Source organism: Brachyhypopomus gauderio, chromosome 3 (genome assembly GCF_052324685.1).
Source record: "Brachyhypopomus gauderio isolate BG-103 chromosome 3, BGAUD_0.2, whole genome shotgun sequence".
Lineage (NCBI taxonomy): Eukaryota > Metazoa > Chordata > Actinopteri > Gymnotiformes > Hypopomidae > Brachyhypopomus > Brachyhypopomus gauderio.
In genome coordinates this window covers 31,575,975-31,599,118 of record NC_135213.1, presented here as the reverse complement: position 1 = coordinate 31,599,118, position 23,144 = coordinate 31,575,975, and the positions used below count along the sequence as shown (strand labels likewise).

Below are 23,144 nucleotides of genomic sequence, written 5' to 3'. Positions count from 1 at the left end.
TACACTTACTCTTTCTTTCAGTGGCTCTAATAACCGCGTCTCCCTTTTACAATAAGTCTCAATCATATCTAACACAATTATATAGATACACGTTTTTTAAACATATATTTTTTCCTTTTTTTCTTAAATCTCTTTCCTTCGGAGTTGTTTACGAAGTTACCGTATTGCCGGGCAGTACAGAAACATCAGCTAAATGAGCCCGGGTCTTCTTGAGGCTGTCGTGTTTTGACAGTAAGCAGGACGCCTCGAAACCAGGTTAATGTCAGTTTCAGTCTCCGTTGCCGCCCTTTAAACGACACGACCCCGCACGAGACTTTAGATCTCCGCCCATCGGTCGCCATGGTAACCGCCCTTGATTTTCCCGGCACTTTCTGCGCGTCTATCGGATGGATTTGCTCGTCGGCGAGTCTTCCTCGATCAGTCGCGGATCGAAACTGCTGCGCGTGACGCGCAAGCCGAAACGGTCCTTTTAAGCTCCTCTGGAACCGCAGAGCGTCCCACGATGCTAATTTCGTAATTAGTTCGACCAGTTTGCTTAAGTTACTAAATGAGCGCTTGTGTTTTGGGGAGCAGCGCCCCCTCCCCCACAGATAGGTCTGAAAGGTGGGCTCGCTTGCCCGCAGTGTCTTTTTACACAAAGTGTCTTTTGTCGCCTTCAGTCCAGAGGATAGGACCAAATTACATGCCACTGACATATTGAGTGGCATTCTTTGGTAATCAAAGAATGCCAACATTAATATATACCTCCAAGCATTGTATGTATACTTAGTACTTCATACTTGTATACTTCAAAGACACATACATTGTTGGTATTAAAACATTTCCATGCTCCCTTATTGTCATGTCCAGATGCAAGGGCTAAAAGTCAACAAATAAAGCACCCGACAAACCAGTTTAAGTGTATGAAAATAAACATTCTGCCATTTCTCTTTACTCACTGTGTTGTTTTCTATAGCTTTTCGAGTTTATAGGTTATTAATACGTGAGCACAGCTGTAGAACTTGCTTTCAAACTTCTCAGTCTGTTGTTGAGCCTGTGTGCGTGAGATAAAGTTTATTTATGACTTTGTTAAGGCTGTGGCAGGGTTATGATTTTAGACACAGGATGACTCAGTTATGATGAAATGCCAGGCAGTTGATATTTCCATGTGACACAGCTGCTTGTTTGCGTAGCGTCAGACAGTGTGAATGCCTGCGAGGAAAGCTCGTTGAATGCCCGTCAGAAACCTCTGGCACTGGTCAGCATGCTCACAGCAGTCTGACAGTGTTGCTAACTTGTGGCTTGTCATGACATGGAATGCTTAATTACTTAATTGCAAGTGAAAGAGTTAGGCCCACTGTGCCACACTAGCCAGCCACATGAAGGGTTAACATGCCAGAAGCAGCATGTTTCAAATCAGTCTCACTTCCTCATAAATGCTGTTTGTCAGCAAAAAATGAAATGCATAAATCAAGAGCTACTAAAGCAGTTTGATGGCTTTGGTGTAGGGATTTCTGATTTCATGGTGGGAGGGGAGGGGGTGTTAGTTGGGCCTGCTCTTAAAATAATGCAGGTGACAGCCGTGGAAAGATGAACAGGCGGAAAGTGAGTGCACAGCCACCCGCCTCCACCCACCTCCACCATACGCCTCCACCCACCTCCACCATACACCTCCACCCACCTCCACCATACACCTCCACCCACCTCCACCATACACCTCCACCATACACCTCCACCCACCTCCACCATACACCTCCACCCACCTCCACCATACACCTCCACCATACGCCTCCACCCACCTCCACCATACGCCTCCACCCACCTCCACCATACGCCTCCACCCACCTCCACCATACACCTCCACCATACGCCTCCACCCACCTCCACCATACGCCTCCACCCACCTCCACCATACACCTCCACGCACCTCCACCATACGCCTCCACCCACTTCCACCATACGCCTCCACCCACTTCCACCATACACCTCCACCCACCTCCACCCACCTCCACCATACGCCTCCACCCACCTCCACCATACGCCTCCACCCACTTCCACCATACACCTCCACCCACCTCCACCCACCTCCACCATACGCCTCCACCCACCTCCACCATACGCCTCCACCCACTTCCACCATACACCTCCACCATACGCCTCCACCCACCTCCACCATACGCCTCCACCCACCTCCACCCTATGCCTCCACCAACCCCCTCAAGGCTTCCCTCATAAGCAGCAGCGGTGGTGATCGTCTCCTGTTGCCCCGGTGCACAGATCTCCAGGCCGAGTGCTCGTAAATCCCACAAAACGTCTTCGGCAGGAACACCCGGGTGCATGTGCTCCACGCTCGTTTCCTTGGTTACCCCTGAGCGGCAAGGCTGTTGCATAATCGCCGCAGCGCGGCGCCGCGGATTAACGTGATCCTACTCCGTTCTCCCTGAACTGCACGCCCACGCTCATTTTCCCGCTAATGAACCAAAGTGACTCACACATACAAACTATTAATTCAAATTATGCATGTCCACCTGCACCGGCCTGGTTCTTACATTGGGCCAGGGTCTCGACCGAACCGCTGCCATTAACCGTGCGCAAGTAATTTGCGGAGTTTCTGGTACAGGGCTCTCCTTTTAACATTGGCAGGTGCAACGTGATGGTTGGCGAGCTGTATCTGAGATCAGACAACTGCAGCTTTTACGAAATGTTGCATAGAGGTGCTATTGGTGGACAACCCATCATCCTCTTGGCCTTAAAACTTGGTTGGCTAATGTTTTAGAGGTTAACACGGCTTCATTTCTAGCTAAGTCCAAATGCCAAGCGGAGGTTTAATTGTGTGGGACGACACAGACCGGGGTTGTGGAGCACAATCAAAATGGTCAAATGTTTAGATTTTTTTTTGTTGAATTCCAGCCCCCGGCAGGAAAAGCTGGCTCAGCCTTTGCTAAACGTTTCCAGCAGACTTCTCTTCGTTTGAGGCAAAAATCAGTTTTATTAGGAGCAACAGCATCTTGATTGTGAATACAAAGCCATAGGTGCAAGAGTTTACCGGATGATCTCACCATTTGACCCCGGGCGTAAGCCGGTGCTGCTCCTCAGAAAATGCATCATGGCTCAGTGCCAAGCAGCCTTGTTGCAACGTGTGATCGTTACAGAGAATACCGAGTTTGCCATTATAAATTTGTGGACTAGCTGTAATATAGCTGAGAATGTGCTATTTACACACAGTGGGGCTCAATTCATTTAATGCAAATAAAGCTGGTTAAAACAAGAACATATTGTCCATAATGGGGCACTGTACTGAATTTAGTCCTCTCCTACCTACAAAGTCTAGCTTTAACACAGAGAATCAATATGGAAGAAAAAGGCTAATTGCTTAACGTTTATTGATGAAAGATTTCACTTGTTAGTGGCTCTCACGGCAGCAAGCCTTGAACCTGCAGTATCTCCAACGTCCAAATGGCTATTGATCCAGCCATGCCTGACGCTTGGTTTCACGTTTATGCACGCACAGTGGAGCCATACACTCCACGCATTACTGAGAACTTTTTAAACACTTGAACGCTTAATGCCTTCGATATTGTCTAACTTGCTGTCGTTTCGCAATACAATGAGAATTAGAGGCCTGTAAAATCTTCAGATTCTATACATTGCTGCAATCTCATCAGAACTCAGTACAAACTAGATTTCTTGTGTGGATATAATGCTTTCAAACAGCATAGTTTGATTTAAACTTGGTCATGGTAAGGCTAGCTAATTCTTGAGTCATTTGACATTGCGGAGTCACTACAGTAGTCAGTCCAGTGATGTGTTGCTTTTCCCCTCTACTCCCACCAGTTTGTGTATTCATAACCTCAAACGGGCCTCATGTATTTTAGCTTTAACACGTGAATGCGTCTGTAAGCCGAGTTTGCCTCGAACCGATCTGATTCCAACTAAATAGTTTAACCAACTATGAGCGACACGCCTGTGTACAGTTCAGCCACGGTCACCTCATTTTGGCATTACACAACAGTGCCAAAAAGCGGAAATGGTCCAGTATTGCGAACTCGCTGAGAACGCGACAGCTCGTGCCTGACATGGGAGTGTTTTTAGCGTTGTGTTATGCTGCATTATTCCACCACGCGCTTCAGGCCTGACGCTGCACACTGAAACTCGTGCAGATAGCATAACAATAAAAAACAATAAAGTGATGATTAGTTGCATTGGTGCATCACAGAAAACGCATTGTTAAGCCAGTGGAGTTTCCTTTAGTATCACAGGTTCTTGACCTGTACTCCTACCTGTCAGGTCTCTCTCTCTCTCTCTCTCTCTCTCTCTCTCTCTCTCTCTCTCTCTCTCTCTCTCTCTCTCTCTCTCTCTCTCTCTCTCTCTCTCTCTCTATATATATATATATATATATATATATATATATATATATATATATATATATATATATATAATATGAGGGCGAGAGAGCGGTAAAGACGTGAAGTATGTACATCTCTCTGCTCCAATACACTCTGTAGATGCTGCAGAATATTAGACCTGCAGCCATTTTCCACTCTGTAGAAGGAATGTCCTCTTAGTTCAAGTCATTTATGATAAATGTGAAATGGACCGAAGGTCTAATAACTCTCACGTAGATTCTTTAGTTTGACTTTTACATCAAATGGCAGCATCATTTGTTCTTATAGTCTTACTTTGTGTAATTGTGGGGTCAGAACCACAGACCCTCTGTGTCTGTGGTGGCTCAGAAACCCACACAGATAGCAGCTTTGCAAGAGATATAATTTGTAAGAAATTTGCTGCCAGTAAGCAAATTCCTCTTTTATTTTAACGTCTGTCTGGAAGATGTAAGGAGGTGACTTGATGAGGGATCCAGGAACGTAGCGAACCGAACCAGGACGGCACTGCCGTGCATTTCCTTCCTGAGGCACCAGGCATCAGCTGAACTGCAACTGAAGGCTGCATTAGTCCCAAGGGACGTGCTCAAGATTAATTAATGGGTCGGCCAGGCTTTGAATATTAAGCCCACTTATCGTCCACCACTTAGGTGTGTAATGTGTTGGGGTTTGCTGTATGCAGTGCTGGGACTGGCGTTGTGTTAACCAGACTGGCACCCCACTGAACAGCCTGACGAGCCAATGGCAGGCCAGCATAAAAGCCGCTTTGTCAAAAAAGCTCGCAGGGGTCAAAACACCGGCAGTGTGATTACACAGTGGGGTTTTTTTATCTGAAGACTATACTGGCAGGCTTGAAATGCACACCAGAGTTGTTGGGTATTTTGTTGTTGTTGTTGTTGTTGTTGTTGTTGTTGTTATTGTTGTTGTTTTTTGTTTTGGGTTGGAGCGGCGAGGTTCGCTCTCATGTCTTGAATTACAGTAGCAAAGACCTCTTTCTTTACAAGTAGCAGGAAATATAGAATTCAACACTTCTTAACCTGTGACAAGAATTTAGCTTTGTGGAGCTTTAGTAGATTCAAATCTCGGAAGCTGTACATCCTCTGAAAGCCCGTAGGAGTATGGATACTGCAACATCATAGCTCTTTGAAGTGGTGCAAGACATCACATACTGAAACACATACATCTACTCCGTGTAACTGATCTCGGTGAGTAATGAGTCAGCTGACGGCACAGCCACGTCCTTTTACGACTAACGTTACAAACCCCGTTCATTCAAACTAGCCTCACTGCGCCGTGATGCCTCAAATATGCTCAGCCACACGTCGTGAAGGGTTCTGGCACACCCTCGTCCCATGCATATCCGTTAGATAGGTTATCTGTGGCGGGAAGGCGGCGGGTAGGAGAAGCCTTTTGAGATCTCGAGTTTCACAGTTGCTTTCCTGAGCTCGGGTGACGTCACAGAGGCAGCAGGTGAAAACGCACCTCAGGCTCCCAGGGAATGCAAACGACGTGAGAACAAACACATTCTACCAGACACCGGAGAACAAGCCTCCCTCTTGGGCCTGCAGCCATGAGCATCGATGCTTGTGAAAACCAAGGAGGCTTGTAAATGCATTTTAAAAACTTGTAAACAGAAATACAGTGCATAGTCTATGGTGGTATATGCAATCTATATGCCCTCACAGATGCATTTAGCTAAAAATTGTGCACCAGATTGTGCTATAGCTGTGGTGAACGAGTCATATCTCCACAGCACAGCCTGTACAGATCTGCAATATGTCACTGGTCTTCGGCCAAACGCATTATTTCCACACCTTCCAATTTGGTCTGAAGATATAGGACACAATTAAAATTTTTTAGCCACAATTCACTTTCTTGTTGTCTTCTCTCTGATTGTCCTATCACATGAATGATCCAGACAGCTGCACAAAATTGAAGCTCATCGTTCTAAGCAAGCAGTTTGCACTTTCTCCATAGCTTTGAGTAGACTTGACACCTTCTGCGCGTCTTGGGCTGGAGTGCTTTAGTTCTTGCCAAAATATGCAGTCCTCCATTATTTATCATCAGTATTCCTGCTCCTTCACCCTGTCTGCGTCAGTCTAAAATCGATATCACTCCGGCCGTGTACGCAGTCAGCAGTCAGGGCTGATCTCTTATGTCACGGTCCGACACGTTTCTAGCAGAATAACAAGAGATGCCGTGGTGGGCTCATGGCTCATTCATTGGCTTCAATTCTGGTGGGATTGAGACCAAAGCAGAATGTTTGCCTTGCACTCTCCAGGCGCCTTAAGCCCCGATATTCCCAGTGACCAAGGAAGGGCTGCCTTCCTCGGGCCTGTTTGCGCAAGCCAAGGACAGCGTGGGACTCTTCTGAGTCTCCGAGGGGAACCACCTCCCCCCCAACCCCCAAATGGCTGACTGCAGACAGCATGGCTGTGAGTCAGTGCCCGGCTGCTTTGGGGAATTTTCTAGTTTAGTGAACTGAAGTCAAATGTCCCTGCACTGTTCATCATCACCACCAACCCCCCCCACCCCCGTTACAGTTGAAGGGTCAGGCAGGGTCAATGCTGGGGTTCGGATGAGTGCCTTTCCGAGTCCTGGAGAAAGGTCACGACATGGCAGCAGTTGTGGTCCAGACATCCCAAGTCTCTGTAGTTCTATAATCATTCTTCTTCTATGCATTCAGAGAACAGCCATCTGGCTGGTGCTGTCAGCACTATTTACACCACCCAAACTGGCAATTGCAGGCACACTGGGTCCTGCTGGATAGTGACTGGAATGGTGTGGGGGGGGCTCTGATTTGCATGTATGTGTTTCTTTGCTCTGTACGTCGTCTTAATTTTCAGATCCTCTGCCTTGAAACACACTTTCACACAAGTCCTCACTTCATGGCAGTAACACATCTAAACATATCCACCCAGCACTTTCACCCGCAGTTTCTGCAGAACACTTTACCCCCACGAGAAAGCTTGCAAATTAGCCGCAACTGCTCTTGAGTTTGAGCAACATTTACAAATAAAAATGAGTTTTAAAAAAGAATCCACCCATGTCACAAGCTGCACTGTGTTCAGTGCAACTTGTTACGGCGGTGTGCTGATGTTTAACATAGCTTCGCTTCCAGTTCAGCTACACTGCTTTACAGCTGTAACTACCTTTTTGATGCTCTGTGCAAATAATACTTGGAACCTGCAAGATAATGGTGTGTGTGCTGCAGTCGCTCAGACAGCAGGCGACAGGAGCAATAACACCATAAAAACACCAGCTCCCTCAAGCAAACTCATCAGCTCATAAACAAGGGAACGGTTCCTACCAACAACACACACACACACACACACACACACACACACACACACACACACACACACACACACACACACACACACACACACACACACACACACACACACACACACACACACACACACACACACACACACACACACACACACACACAAACACACACAAACACACACAAACACACACACACACACACACACACACACACACACACACACAAACAAACACACACACACACACACACACACACACACACACACACACACACACACACACACACACACACACACACAGACACACACACACACACACACACACACAGACACACAGACACACAGACCAGCGTAAACCTGTGGCTCAGCTTCGCACTGGAGTAGGCCTCTGGCAAGTACAGGGATAGCAGCGCAGCAGTGAGGGGAAACACACAGGCTGTTCTCATCCCTCACACACTCCCTCCCATCCAGCCACACACCCACCCTCCCGTCCCACCGGCCCAGCTCGAGTTTCCCTCTCCAACAAAATGGGTAAAAAAAAAAAAAAAAAAACTTGGAAGCCCCATCCCTGAAAAGTAACAAAGGACAACACGATTCCCCACACTGGCATGTTGGGTAGTTAAAATCTCCTCTTGCTGCTTTCCTCTTTCTCTACAAGAGTAAAAGCCGATTCCTTTGTTTAAGAACGCTAATTAAAAAGCGTTACCGGTAGTTGGATATATTCCCCGGCCGAGTTCATTCAGGAGGGAAACTCCAAGATGGAGCGCACGACTCTTCGCAAGTGGGCATCATCAGCGGGGGGGGGGGGGGTTATTTCATGCTCGTTCCTGTTTGAAGCGTCCAGCTAGCTTTCTGCATTAGAATGGGAACAGGAGCCATTTCCTCTTAGCAATTCAAGTTTGTGTCATCATCCTTGCAGTTGTAACTCTGCCCCTCCGGTTAATCAGTAGTGGCCCCTCCAGTTCTCAGAGAGGATGCGGGCCCGGCCACACCTCAGTGGGGGAGAAACTCGCGTTTGAACGGCTGCCAGACGGCTCTTCCTGTTAGCATCTGCGAGCAGCTGCTGTCATTATTATGCAAGACTCTGCCTTCTGCCTAAACAAAACTTGAGCAGGTGTTTTTTAACGTTAAGTACAGCATCTTCTGAAGAGGCCCGTTCAGACGTCAAACAGTGTTGCGCAGACATTCCCTTCTTTTCCGAAACGGATCTGTTCCATCGATAGTCGGGATGTCAATCAGCGTTCGATGTAGCCTGATTTGAGAACTGGAAGACATTATGTAAAAGAAACCGTATGTAAGTAGTCAGTCATGGAAAGGTTGTGGCTGTGTGCGCAGTGAGGAGCTCGCGTGTACCACCTGACATGTTCCACAGGTGCGGCCCGGGGAGTGACAGGACCCTCACGCTTTGCCTGGGCTGCTCTGGGCTGCTCTGGGCTGCTCTGTGGTGTTAGAGATGCAAAAGATGGCCGGCAAACGTCGGGCAGCGCAGCCACAGAGTGGGTCTCACGTGGGAGTTTCTCACATGGTACGCCTTATCGCACGGAACCAATAGCAAGATTCTTAAACGACCCTGATGATGCGCTCACTACGGTGTCATGATTAATGGCCGTCCACAAAGAAGCCAACCGAAGCTTTGTCCACATTTTCTTCCTGTTGGTAACCAGGGTCACAGCCACCAACTGCTATCTGCATAGTTTTTTTTTTCCTTCAGAGGTTCTGCATACCAGAATATGAGGTCATAGACACATGGTGACATAGTTGAAGTACAATTTCACCAAAGCATTAAGCAACAAGAAGGGAGACGAGTCCAGAAGGCCCACAGCCGCTGGCCCAGTGCCAGCTCCGACCCGGCTGCATAATAACACGGCCGCTGAGTGTAGCCGTTCGCCGAGCCCGCAGTCTGAAGAGCACTGAAGAGCATTGAACGTGGGCCGTGATTAACTAGGTACTTTGTCACCATGGCACTCTGGATCACAGAGTGCCCACTGCACTGACATCTCGAACTGGCTGTTCTCCCTGAGATCTGGGCATCTCTTCCATCTGCCAATCGGAGAAGATGAGGGCATCGGCAGGGCCCCGCCTCTTGCAGTACTGGAGGGACGGCATTCACCAAACTTGGGATGAGCAGGGTGGAAGGAACTGAGGAAATATTCAAACCCCCCCAACACCCCATACCCCAACCAACCTCAAACATCTCCACTCCCCCCCCCCCCCCCACTCACTCCTCTAGTCCAGCCCCTGCTATGAAAACTGGCACAGCTGAGGACCTGTGATCTGTTCATTTAGGAGTGCGGCTGACAGAAGTGTTTATCCCTAGTGCCAAATGCAATGCCAGGAGAATCACGAGGTGATGGGTAGATCCCCCCCCCCCCCCCCCCCCAATGCAGGTTAAACAAGAACTCTGCAACCCAAATGCATGTAGGCTTTGGTTGCATAATTCAACAGCATTATGAGTGTACATTATCCTTTTAAGATCTAACGCAAGTTTGTCTTCAGATGTGCACCGTCCATCTCACCGCATCTCTTCCGGGCGCGGCAGACCGTCCCACTTCATCGGAACCCCCACGGCGGAGATAAAATGCTAATGCTCCATCTCTCTCTGCCTTGGGCCTATAGCACCAGTGCCTGGGTTACAGAAGGTGCATGGCAGATGAATGGAGCTCATTAACATGAGAAAGCTCCACCACCAGGGACGTCTTCCTTCCCTACATTGTTCAGAAATGCTTCTTAGAAATGGCTATTGTCACTTATTTGGTGTCCTTGCCACAGCTGTTTAACACATTCGAGGAGGGGGGGTTTGTATGAACACGTTTTTTTGGGGTCAGACTCCAAATCAGAGTGACCTAATTTGTTACTTGAGTTAGATTTGTTTGGATGAAGTTTGATTTTTGAGTAAAGAATATGGAGTACGCAACGTATGTTGTTCTGTCTCGGTGCTGCAGTGTCGGTGTGGCCATGAAAGGTCAGAGCCTTCAGTCAAAGGGGATTTTATTTATTTATTTTTGCATCGATTGACTGTTCTGTTTTTTTAATGATAACATCATAACTCCAACGGACTCCACCGAAAGCGAAAACACTGAAAGAATGTCCCCAAGGAAAGCACGAAAGAAGAAATTTGTGTGTGTGTGTGTGGGTGTGTGTTTGTGGGTGTGTGTGTATGTTTTAACAAGGTGTCTCCTTGGGTTGGGTTATTGTGGGTTTCTGCCAGCACCACTGCACCTCGGATGTCGTTCAGGGCTGTGTTGTGACTCAGAAGAGCCTGGAACTTGGCTCTAAAGGCGCAGAGCCACTCCCATTCTGAATCCTCCTACAGGTCTACGAGAGACTGTGGTCGCCTGTGGTCACCCCTGCCTACGCATCGCTTGTTGTGTCAGTGCATCAGTGCATAAACGCGGCGATTGTGAAATTGCACGGGCCCAAATCCTGGAGCCCATGCGGGAGCTTAAATGTTGAATGAGTTATGTATGAGTTAATGGTGTTAAATGTTGCCGATTAATATGAGCTGACCGCTACGTCTCTCCTCTTCCCCCGTAGTGGTCAGTTCGCCGTGGTGAGGAAGTGCCGTAAGAAGGTCACGGGGGTCGAGTACGCCGCCAAGTTCATCAAGAAGCGGCGTAGCAAGTCGAGCCGGCGTGGGGTCACCAAGGAGGACATCGAGCGGGAGGTCAGCGTCCTCAGGGAGATCCAGCACCCCAACGTCATCGCGCTGCACGACGTGTTCGAGAACAAGAGTGAAGTCATCCTCATCCTCGAGCTGTGAGTGACGTGCTTGGAAATGAGAACCGTTTCTCGTTGGTATTCAGAGGTCGTCGTTTTAAATGTGTATTGGAAGCCTCGTTTAAGAACCCGAAAACTTGTGGTGCAGTCCAGGAGGACCAGAACTGTCCCGGGCGCTGATTCATTAAGGTGTCTCGGACAGGACTTCACAGAGACTGGTCTTAAAGAAATGACATGACCTAAAAGCAAAACTGGGTCTAGCTCAAGTTCTAGTCAGTAACTGTTGACCCCAGTCCATTACATTAATCTGAAGACAAATGTATAGCACAGTGGGAGGGCTTTAGTGGAAACAGTTCCTCAAGGGGCAAAAACCAGTTTGGCCTGTTTGCTCAAGCATAGATACGGCTATTTATCAATGCAGCCGTGAAAGAAAGAAGCTCGTTCGTACCTACTCCACATTGACTATAGCAGTACACAAAGATGAATGACTAAGTAACCTTTGACTGTTAAAGCAAAGATTAATTGTGGTTATAGATATGAAAGTGCCTGTCTGGAGAACTGCCGCATGTGTGAACCACTGTGTTTACACAACAAGCTCTTATTTTCCCAGCGTCCTTTAGGAGAATTTGATGGGACTGTGAGGGCATTGAATTTGCATCATGTTGCAAGATGTTTTGCTGAACATTCAGTAGGAAATTCAAGGGGAAGAAAAAAAATCTGTGGAAAAAATGTTGCGTGTCCTAATCTTAACATACAACATGTGTGATGCTGGCACTGTGCTGGAGTAGCTCGTTTTGCAAAGGCCATTTTTGTGTGTGAGGGTAAAGTTGCTGTTTTCACCATGAAAGGCCTAAATATCCCCCAGAATATTTACTATAAATATCTCGAGCTTGCCTATTTCCCGGTTTACTGCGCTGCGCTGTGCTGTGCGAAACGTCCCCGTATGGGGGAGCCGTGGAAATGAGCACATGGGTTGACCTCACAGCCCAGAGCCATAGCGACAGCGTGGTGATTGTATTCAGATGCATTGTAAGACGTGGATATCGGAATGCTGATTTGCAACATTGCAGTGAGACTGGCATAAGTAGATAAGAAAAGTTTGCATTAAACACTCATGGGGGGGTTAATTTTTGTCCAGGAAAGTTCCCCCCAAATCCAAATACTGCTTTCATGAAACATGTTCGGTTTGTCTTCACACACGTTGCGGTTTGTTAAGGGTTTCCCTGAAGCTGTCCTCTGTCCACTGAGCCTACATGTTAAACAAACACTACCCATTAGTACCACGCCACCATCCTTTTTTTCACAGCCCACGGAAGCATTACGACCCGAAGATCAGGAGGTCAAGTTTCAAGTGCTTTGCGCTTCCTCCCACAATCCTTACGCAATGCAGCCATCCATCCATTGTGTAGTGCGAAACAGAGAAAAAAAAAGTGTCACTTTTTTGTTTTGTTCTGTTCTGTTCTGTTTTTGAGTGATGTGTCTGACCACGGCGTGGAGAACAGAAACCTATCTGGTCGTGATTGTTTTTGCAGCTGGGCGAGTGGTGGGTCAACCTCCCCATTATCAGCTCGAATTATCACGTCACCGCTTCGCAGCTGCCGTGCAGCTTCCTGCTTCGAAATAAACACGCTGAGCTCCTGCCAGCTCTGGCCCGAGGCCCTGATTAGCGCCCTGCCATCGTGTGCTCGTCTCTACCAGCGGGGTGCGAAGCTCCATTTGACGGACGGCCTAGCGTAACGTAATCGCCAATCGCTTCGTAGTGGCATTATCTGCCACCGGGCCTTCTGTGTTTTTGTCTAACGTAGATTTCATTAGGGCTCTTTAAGCGACTCACGCTGTGAGGCTTTCTCGCCCCGTTTGCGGTCCCTCGGCCAGCGCCACGCTGGGCTTCTTCTTGTGGACCTTCGCTCGGAGCCACACCTCCAGCGGGTCGTCGGATTTCCACGCCGGACACATTCCGCGTGGCTTGGCAGTCAGACCGCAGCCCAAACCATCGGTCCCTAGACATCTCCATTTTCACATGAAAGATTGTTTTAATTTCACCTAACAAAGGCGGGTTATTCGAGATGCTGGGGCCACTCTACGCCGCGGCGTCTCCTTCTCAAGTTCCACTGTTTGATTTGTTAACTTCTTTCCTTTGCAGAGTAGCAGGAGGGGAGCTCTTCGACTTCCTAGCCGAGAAGGAGTCGCTAAGCGAAGAGGAGGCCACGGAGTTCCTCAAACAGATCCTGGATGGCGTCAACTACCTGCACTCCAAGCAGATCGCTCACTTTGACCTCAAGGTGACCTCAGGGCTCCCTTCGAAACCAAGTGATTAGACATGTGTTGGACCAGCCGCAACAAAATCAATAAAGGGGCTGTTGATCCAACTGGGTTATACTGTAGTTTCAATGCAGCGGTGGAGAGGAACATTGGAGATGATAGTTTGCTCTTTTCTGATGAAGCCTGTTGGATATTTTCGTTTGCCATGATCTGTGACACCAGGGATTTGTGGATTCCTTTCTCACTCGGATAACAATGACAAGAGCGAACCACAGATTAGTCCAGTGAACAAATTACTAACACATTAACAGACAATATGATCAGTATATAAGAGTTCTTGGAACTATTGGGATTTGCAAATAAAAATGGGTCTTTATTTTCAAGTAACTGATACACCTTGCTGCTAAGTCCTTATTGCCTTCTAGGTAATAAGATCTAGCACAATTCTGCAAGCGTTCCTTTAGCACGTCGTTTAGATATTTTGATGTTGGAAGAGCTGGAAAGAGACGAGTCTGTAAATAAAGTGGGCTGAGGGAATCTCCAAAGCAACACTGCTTTCTAGAGAGTGTGTCCATGGTTTTGCATGTGATTTCCATGTGCTGTGGCCTGTTTCCTCATGCTTTCATTCTCTCTGTTTTCATCACCCCTTCTTTTCTGTTCTTGTACTAAACTCTTTGGTACATTCTTTTTCTCTGTGTTTTTTCTGTCTGTCTGTCTGTCTCTCTCTCTTGCTCTCTCTCTCTCTCTCTCCTGCTCTCTCTCTCTCTACCTTGAGATTCTTTTTATCGTTGTTCTCTCTGATCTATGATCCCCTTTCTGTGTGTGCACTGTTTTCTGTGTGGGCTGTGTTGATTGTACTGTGCCTCCTCTCTCTCTCTCTGTCTCTCTCCCTCTCTCTGTCTCTCCCTCTCTACAGCCAGAGAACATCATGTTACTGAACCGGAACGTGCCTCACCCGCGCATCAAGCTCATCGACTTCGGCCTGGCCCACAAGATCGACTTCAGCAATGACTTCAAGAACATTTTCGGCACCCCGGAGTTTGTAGGTGGGTGACAGCCGGCCTCGGGTGGAGAGCAGTCATTGCTCGCGATCTCCCCAACGTCCCCTACCTCATTCCCTCCACCACCCTCCTTCATACCCCTAAACTCGGTACAGGCAACATCCTCTTCCAACAAGCCACAAAAGATTCTTCTTCCACCTAACAGTCAGCGAGTCGGCTGTATTTGGTATGATGAGCCCCAGCCAGCCAGCCAGACCGACCCCCCCTGGCTTTTTGGCATCGTCCCCAGTCTTGTTTGAATGACTGCCAATGTGACTGCAGGGTGTGATGAGACAGCAGTGTTAATAGCGAGAGTTATCCCCCCTAGATGAGCCAAAGGCTGAGGGAGCGTAGCATCTGGACCTGCTGCACCACCACATAAACCACCTAAACCTCCTAAACGTCACGAGACCCAGACCACACCTTCACTCCTTAACACACAGATGATCTCACCCTGCCCCCCCGCAGGACCTTTGCAGGACTATTCCAGACCAGCTTCCCGTGACCCATAGCTTATACATTCTAAGCATGCACACACCTTCCCTGATCTTCACAATGGCCTACAAAGCTTGCAGATCCTCCGCTTTTATCATTCACACGTCTGAAACTGAGATTTCCTCACTCTCGCGACGAGTGACTCATTTCACAGCTCAAATATTTCGGCGTGAAAAGCGAAAAAGCACCCATCCTCACCAGACATTCTCTTTTCCTTTTCTCCTCCTCCTTTTTTTTAACTTTAACATGTTTTACTTCTAAATATCTTGTTTGTTTCACTGTTTTGCAGCTCCAGAGGTGGTCAATTATGAACCGCTGGGCTTGGAGGCAGACATGTGGTAAGAGAAACGTCCCTCCCCACAGAACCGAGCCCTGATTATGTCTACACCATCGCCCTCACTGTAATCGATTCTCTCTCCCTCTCCCACTCCAGGAGCGTCGGCGTGATAACTTACATACTGTAAGTATTTCATCGCAGTGATGATGACTGTAAATTAAGGGGACATAAAATTCGAATCGTGTGTCCGTTTTATTCAGTTTGCTGATGTGCCGCATTCCATCCATCCTGTTACTTGTTACACAGCAAAGCCGTAATCACTGCTCACTGCAATTTACAATTATGACAGCCTCTTTGCTTGGGCGTCTTGAATTATAGAGGAACAGGTTTCAGTAATGTCTTTTTTGCCATATTCGTCGCATCACACGCGTTCGCTCGTCTGTCGCAGCCATTTCACTTGCTTTCAGAGAATAAAAGGGCCCGACAGTTTCATGAAATCAAGGGCAAGTTTGTCCCTAGGACCACTATGTCTAATGGTATATTTGGCTCTGCTTATTCTCTGAGGACGACAGAAAGTTCCTCTCTGTGGCTGGCGCACGTGTGAGGAGCCAGTGGGTGTGCGTGCGTGTGGGTGTGCATGCGTGTGATAAGGTCTTAAGGGAAGCACGCATGATTGTGGGAACGGGACCTTCCTATGTCAAAGCACACAGTGCTGCTGGGTGTCTGGAGACACAGCTGAACCCCTCGTGTCTGTGGCCCCTGGCGTGTGAAGAGGGGCCGGGCACACCCATAGCCCCCCACCCCCCCGGGCTCCAGCACTGTCTGCTCATCCTGACCTTCTGGTCAGGCACTCTGGCAGGCGGCTGTTGTTTTCCGTTGCCATGCTACTCTTAGCCACCACCCTCGCTTTCTTAAGGTTTCGCCCTGTACTTCTGTTGTGTCTTCGTATCACCTTATTGTTCTCTTCCTGTCCTCCCCACCCAAGGGAAGATGGAACCTCAACACAATATTTTAAACAGAGAAAATTTTTGTCTCTCTTTTTTGTTCACTCTCTCTCTCTCTCTCTCTCTCTCTCTCTCTCTCTCTCTCTCTCTCTCCGTCTCTCAGCCTTTAGCCGCCTACACTGCTGTCATTCTGACACAGTAAAAATAGAGCCACGTTGTGCCCTCTCACTTTGCTTCCGTATCTATGCCTTGCTCTCCCGTCGTGTTTTTTCTTTTTTCCTCCCAATTTCACCAGTCACACCTCTACCACCACCAGAACCACCACTAACCTGCTATCCCATTAATTGGCAGTGTAAATCCAGCACAGCTGCAATGTTAAACCAATTGATGAATCTCAACCAGGCCTGCATGTGTCCATTTCAGTGCTTTAATTAGCCCCAGGAGAAGGGAGGGGATTTTCCAAAATCTTTAAGAAATATGTGAAGCAAGAAGGTTCTGTCTATTGAACATGCTCTGTAACCCCCCTCCCTCCCCCCTTCTCTCCAAACACACACACACACACACACATACACACACACAAAATGACACTGTGGATTTCAAGCGAGTCAAATGAGATGCATTGCCTTCTCATTCCTCCCGGCTAATCTCTTGCCTGTATTTTGCCACTACTATGAATGCTCTAATAATATGCCTTCTGAAGTCTGAGGTAAACAAAAGCTATTCTCAAACTTAAAGGACAAATGCTTTGCTTCCTTTGGCAGGCCTATCACTTAACGATAATTACTGGAGAGTAGCTTTACTCTTCCATAAACTGCTCCAGTGTTTAATCCACCGTCAAACCTATTTAAAGGCCTGCCCATCTCCAGGAGAAACAGGAACATGAAAGAATACGTCCAGCACTTGTTTGTTTGTTTGTTTTCATGGACCATAACCAATGGCGACATCCACGTTTTTTGTCCTTTCCTTCGTGCCACAGGCTGAGCGGTGCCTCGCCGTTCCTGGGCGAGAACAAGCAGGAGACGCTGGCCAACGTGTCGGCGGTGGACTACGAGTTTGACGAGGAGTACTTCAGCAACACCAGCGCCCTGGCCAAAGACTTCATCGCACGGCTCCTCGTCAAGGACCCAAAGTAAGGGACCGTGGAGAAGTTGACGGCATTTTACATCAAAAAATCTGTTGAGATTGAGTTAGGACTGGAAGGTGGCATGTATTCTAACTTGCTCACCATATTTAGCCAAAAGGCAGATGCCTTATTCATTGTGTGGTAACTGCACTGATGATAATACTACCTTTAGGGTTTGACAATTAACCGATGTTCAACCAATATGGTAGATGTTTATTGTCTTCAGTCACGACAGTTGTCACACCTGTCACGTTCTTTGTGAAGGAACATCTGAATACTGACTCCGACAAAGAGGAACAGATGATACATTAATAGGAAACAGTGGTCTGCCCTGAAATTTATTTAATTCCTGTTTCCCCCTGTGTGGGCTCATGCCACTGCTGTCTGTAGCTAACAAAACATCACTGCAATTTCTTCCAACTTCACACTATGGGTTGACTTTGTTTAGGAATATCCTAGATATTCCACGTCTGTATAGCCAGTAAAGCGTTGAGGGTTCATTTATAGAATTCGATGTTTGCAGTTCATTTTTCAATTTTTTGGTTCTCCTCATTAACCCAGTTAGGCCTTAGAGTGGTGTGAAATATTCCAAACCAGTGTTCCCCAATCCCAGTCACCAAGCCGAACTTCACCAAGTGAACCTCTCAGTGTTCTGCAGTTCCAGCTATATTCAGCTCCTGAAAGGCTGGATAATTGGCCGAAAAAGTTGAACCAGGCGTTTCAGAGAAGACAAACTCTGAACTGCAGTGGGCTTCACTGCTCCAGGATGGGGAATTGGGAAATCCTTGGGGCTTTGTTTCAACCCCTAACCCAGCTCAAGCATAAAAACCTTGGTTGGCAAGATCAAAGCAGGTTAAGACCAGATGACACGTCTCCATTTCTCGTGGGTGACGGTCCAGGCACCGCTTCTCTGAAGTGTGATTTGGTTTCCAAATGTTATCCCACACCACCTAAAGGAACACGAGGACTGTCTACCCTTAAGCTTGTTTCTTTTTTTCCCCTCAGAAAAAGAATGACAATCCAGGACAGTCTACAGCATCCCTGGATCAAGGTTGGCCCAACTTCCCTTCACATGTTGGCAATGTGATCATGTCACCAAGAATGGAAGTGTAAATGAAGTTTAAGTGAAGGACATCTGTGCTCTGTCCTAAACGTCCTGTTTCTGTGGAAATCTCATGCACTTTTTTTGCAGTTTTTACTACCTCATATAACATTTTATAAGTGTTTATATATTATGTTTGAATACATACACTTTACATTGTCTGTTTTAGCCAAAGGACACTCAGCAAGAACTAAGTCGCAAAGAGTCGGCAGTGAACATGGAGAAGTTCAAGAAGTTTGCAGCTCGCAGAAAATGGAAGGTAATGTTACATAGTGGCTTTTCCGACCATATTTGAATGCTCCCTAGCGGGAACCAAAGGTAAAGTTTTCCTTTTTTTTCTGCTTTAAGCAAATACGTCAGAATAATAAGCAGGCATTTCAAGTGTGCTCGCGCCCGGTCAAGTGCTTTGGAGTCAGACAGTAAATTTAGTCACTTAGATCTGTTTGCCAACAAAACAACCCAGGTTAAACATTCGAAGCCCCGTTTCAGCTGAGTGTCCTGCTAGTATTTCTAGTGCCTTCAAGTGCAGGATCTTGCCACCCTTGGATAAGGATGTTTGTAGACGACGGCTAATTGGTGGGTTTCCAAGCGAGGAACCCAATTTTTTTAATGCACGACTGTGAATTGCATCAATTTCATGCTTCAAGAGGCCAGACACAACGTTCTTGAAAAGTTATTCAGTTATTCAGGCGACATTTCAGCTATTGTGCCTGCCTAGTGTTTCACCATTGTTCACTTGTTTCTTCACCAGCAATCGGTGAGGCTGATATCTCTGTGCAACCGGCTGTCCCGCTCCTTCCTGTCCAGGAGCAACATAAGCGTGGCGCGCAGTGATGACACGCTGGTAAGCCACGCCTCCCTTGTCAAGGTCACCGAAAGAAGGGGCCTGTCTCATTGGTCGAGGGCTGAGCCAATGCCGTCCTGTGCGTTGTTGTTCATACTGAATTCTGCCACCTCAGAACAGACGTCTGGGAAAAATTCCGTGTCTGAAAGTTCTTACCAACTCCTTACCAACGCTGCGCTTGCATCTATGCAGTGTTGAATTGTACACTAGGCACTTTCTGCATTCTGTCAGTCCCCACTCATTTCTATTTAAAACTTCCTTCCTCACAGTTTACTACAATATGCAAGCACACACAGAAACACAAACGTTAACTCATCTGCATGGTGCTGATTAATAAATATGTTAGTACGTGTTACGTGTTTAGCTAGTTTCCTCTTGTTGATTCCTCTTTTGATTTTGAAATCATGTTCGTCACAAATAGGCCTTTTTTTGACATGTCCAAATTAACGTTCGACTTCAAAGGCTGAGTATACAAGAGTGCCTCTTTTAAGCCCCCCATGCCATAATTAAGCAAAACTGCTCACAACTGATCATATTTTACAGAATCTATCATTTTGCATTATCTGTTTCTGCAAAGACAATCTGTTCCAGGAAATTTGTGTGTGTTTGTGCACCCTTGTGTGTGTGTTTGTGGAGAGGGGGGAGTTTTGTGCAGGAAATGGACATTTGTCAGCAATAATTATTGTCAAGCAGAGACAGCAGTCCTGCCCACTGTGCAGTACTCTAATATTCTCAGTGCTGTGGTCAGGAGCTTCGTGGCTGTGACGATCTGATTATTGAAATGAGACTGAAAGCAGAGGAGATGGTATATGGCTGCCATACTGCCTCACTGGTTGACTGTAGATTCGGTCGTAGCTGTCGTTCTGGGATACGGAGGGCCACTCCTGGCTCATGCCCACGTCTCTCTGTCCATCTTTAACCCTCTGTCCAATCACATGATTACAGTGAGTTTTAGCAAACCCTTGTTACAGGATTCTTTGAATCCTATAGTTTGGCTTAGTGTCAGCAGATGTGTCTTTGTGCACATGACTGTCTGTGTGTGTGTGTGTGTGTGTGTGTGTGTGTGTGTGTGTGTGTGTGTGCGTGCGTGCGTGCGTGCGTGCGTGCACGCTCCGTTTTTTTTTTCTTTGCCTCTATCACTGTCTGTTTCCTGCTTGTCAAGGCTGTCAGCCTCTTGTTGAAGGTTATGAGCTTGCATGGTGCACATGCAAACACACGCTCCTTCCTGAATTATTCAGCTGGATTAGGACACTGTGACTTTTGCCAGTTGAAAGGCCACCCGCGCACAGGATTTGAGCAAATTGTGACTGTCAAAGCAGATTTGGAATTGTTTTCCCATAACTCCTTCAGATATAACAATCCCATAATTTCCTAAAAGCTGTGTTATCTGGTGCAATTATGCTGTTTTGTGCATATCTTTTTATTTTACATGCAGCAGATTTAAAGATTTGTAAGGATAAATACAAAATTCAGTATGCCTTTTTGATCATTTTGTAAAATTAATTTTTTATTATTTATTTGTTTATTTATTGTTGCTTTGCCAACAGTCTCAAAATGCTTAGCAACACCACCATTACACAGACTTCATCTTGACCATGGTAAACATTTTTGCTCAGTTTAATTACATTGTTCTAATTTTTGCTTATCTACAGGATGAGGAGGACTCATTTGTAATGAAGGCTATCATTCATGCCATCAATGATGACAATGTGCCAGGCCTGAAACACCTCCTGGGCTCACTGACCAGCTACGACATCAACCAGCCCAACAAGGTAAGGGCGGAGAGGTGGGATGGAGGGGCGGGCTCACGGGGCAGGCTGTGCTTTGATTGGTGGACCGACTTGGGGGGCGATGGGCAGAGATGCAGCCGCAGAGACGGGCAGAGGTGAGGAAGAGGCGGGAGGCAACATTTTAATAGGTGGGCCGACTTTGAAGGTAATGGCAGTAGAAGTGGGCGGGGCATTGGGCGGTAAGGCGGGGCCACAGGTGGAGAGGTGGGCGGAGGGGCGGAGAGGCGTGATGAATGGGAAGCAGTGGGCAGAGGGGTCCTGTGCTCTCCAGCGGACGGCGCTCTGCCTCGGCGCGACTGGCTGGCTGATGAGATTCTCATCTGCGTGTGTCCCATGACACATTTTCCATTATCTCCTCTGCGGCCCACCGCTGATATGTGACGGGTCTGTTCTAGGGATCGTCTTATTAAATGCTGGCTTATTCCATTTTGTTTTTTGTATTTCGGTGCATGACTACAACTCAAATATAATAGTTTTGAATGTAGTGGAATTGGAGGGCAGTGTTAATACTCGTTATCAATTATCCTGTGTGTGTGTGTGTGTGTGTGTGTGTGTGTGTGTGTGTGTGTGTGTGTGTGTGTGTGTGTGTGTAAAGGCAGCTTGCTGAGGTATTGTAGACATGTTTATGTTTATTATAAGGAGTGCATGATGGAGAAAGAAGATGAGGGCATAAGGATGCAAACTTGAACAAGGCGCATGCTGTTGAATGCCTCACTTAGTGTGTGCATGTGTGCAAATAAGTGTGAGGAAGTGTGTGTGTCTGTGTGTGTGTGTGTGTGTGTGTGTGTGTGTGTGTGTGTGTGTGTGTGTGTGTGTGTGTGTGTGTGTGTGTGTGTGTGTGTGTGTGTGTGCGCGCGTGTGCACGCGCACGCCTGTTTGTGTGTTCTAAGGACCATTCCCGTGGCTCATGCATTTATGCATAGCAAATAGTCCTCGAGTTGTGTATAAATGGCTGTAATCGCCGGCATTTCGGAAAGCATTAAAATCGACTGCTGCGATCAGTCCTACCATGCTGCCAACGCACATCACGTTAGGGCTCGTTTAACCCGCAGCATTTTAGAAATGACTTTGAATTATCAGCTTAAGTACAAGTACAAATACCTGTGCAGTTAAGAGAAATCTTTGGTGCCTTGCTTGTGAAGCATAAAGTCATACTGTGTGTGTGTGTCTGTGTCTGTGTGTGTGTGTGTGTGTGTGTGTGTCACAGCATGGAACTCCCCCACTCCTCATTGCAGCTGGCTGCGGAAATGTCCAGATCATCGATGTGCTGATCAGAAAGGGTGCAGAGATACAAGCCCTCGACAAGGTGCCTCTTTCTCAGTGTTTAACTCCACCAGTACCTCCCTAATCCAATATGCAGTGTACAAATACTCCTTGTTCCCCAGATGTATAACTAAGTGGATAACTATTCCCTAGATAGTGTAAACCTTAAACAGCGTACACTTTTACAGCTCCAGTGGGGTTATGAGCATTTGATGACCGGTAGAGGTACAGCCTATGCCAAATATCACTAAGCCCTGCTCTCTGGCCCACAGTCTGGAGCAAACGCTATCTACTACGCAGCACGAAACGGCCATGTTCAGACCTTGAAATTCCTCCATGAAAAGAAGTGCCCTCTGGACATCCAAGATAAGGTGCCTCTCTCTCTCTCTCTCTCTCTCTCTCTCTCTCTCTCTCTCTCTCTCTCTCTCTCTCTCTCTCTCTCTCTCTCTCTCTCTCTCTCTCTCTCATGCAAGCACACACACAACACATCCGTCCTTCCATCTGACACCTTTTCATCCAAAGACCTTTCCCTCCGAGCTCGCCCTCCCTCTCTGCTATCTTTGGCTTATTTGCAGTTGCCATGGTGATACAGCGGCGCCAAGCTCCGCTGGGTCTGTTAAATCGGGCGGGCCGTTT

At 47.3% G+C, this 23,144-nt stretch overlaps 1 protein-coding gene across 1 annotated transcript in view; it reads left to right on the top strand.

Annotated features, from left to right (window-relative positions):
- dapk1 (death-associated protein kinase 1) overlaps positions 1–23,144 on the top strand; it is a 43,669-nt gene that overhangs the window by 5,465 nt on the left and 15,060 nt on the right. Inside the window, exons 3-14 of the mRNA XM_076997616.1 lie at positions 11,186–11,407; positions 13,512–13,650; positions 14,547–14,676; positions 15,455–15,503; positions 15,599–15,625; positions 17,363–17,515; positions 18,515–18,560; positions 18,781–18,870; positions 19,363–19,455; positions 21,108–21,227; positions 22,453–22,551; positions 22,781–22,879. Coding sequence (XP_076853731.1) covers positions 11,186–11,407; positions 13,512–13,650; positions 14,547–14,676; positions 15,455–15,503; positions 15,599–15,625; positions 17,363–17,515; positions 18,515–18,560; positions 18,781–18,870; positions 19,363–19,455; positions 21,108–21,227; positions 22,453–22,551; positions 22,781–22,879 — 1,267 coding nt within the window. The remainder of the gene's footprint in view (positions 1–11,185; positions 11,408–13,511; positions 13,651–14,546; positions 14,677–15,454; positions 15,504–15,598; positions 15,626–17,362; positions 17,516–18,514; positions 18,561–18,780; positions 18,871–19,362; positions 19,456–21,107; positions 21,228–22,452; positions 22,552–22,780; positions 22,880–23,144) is intronic.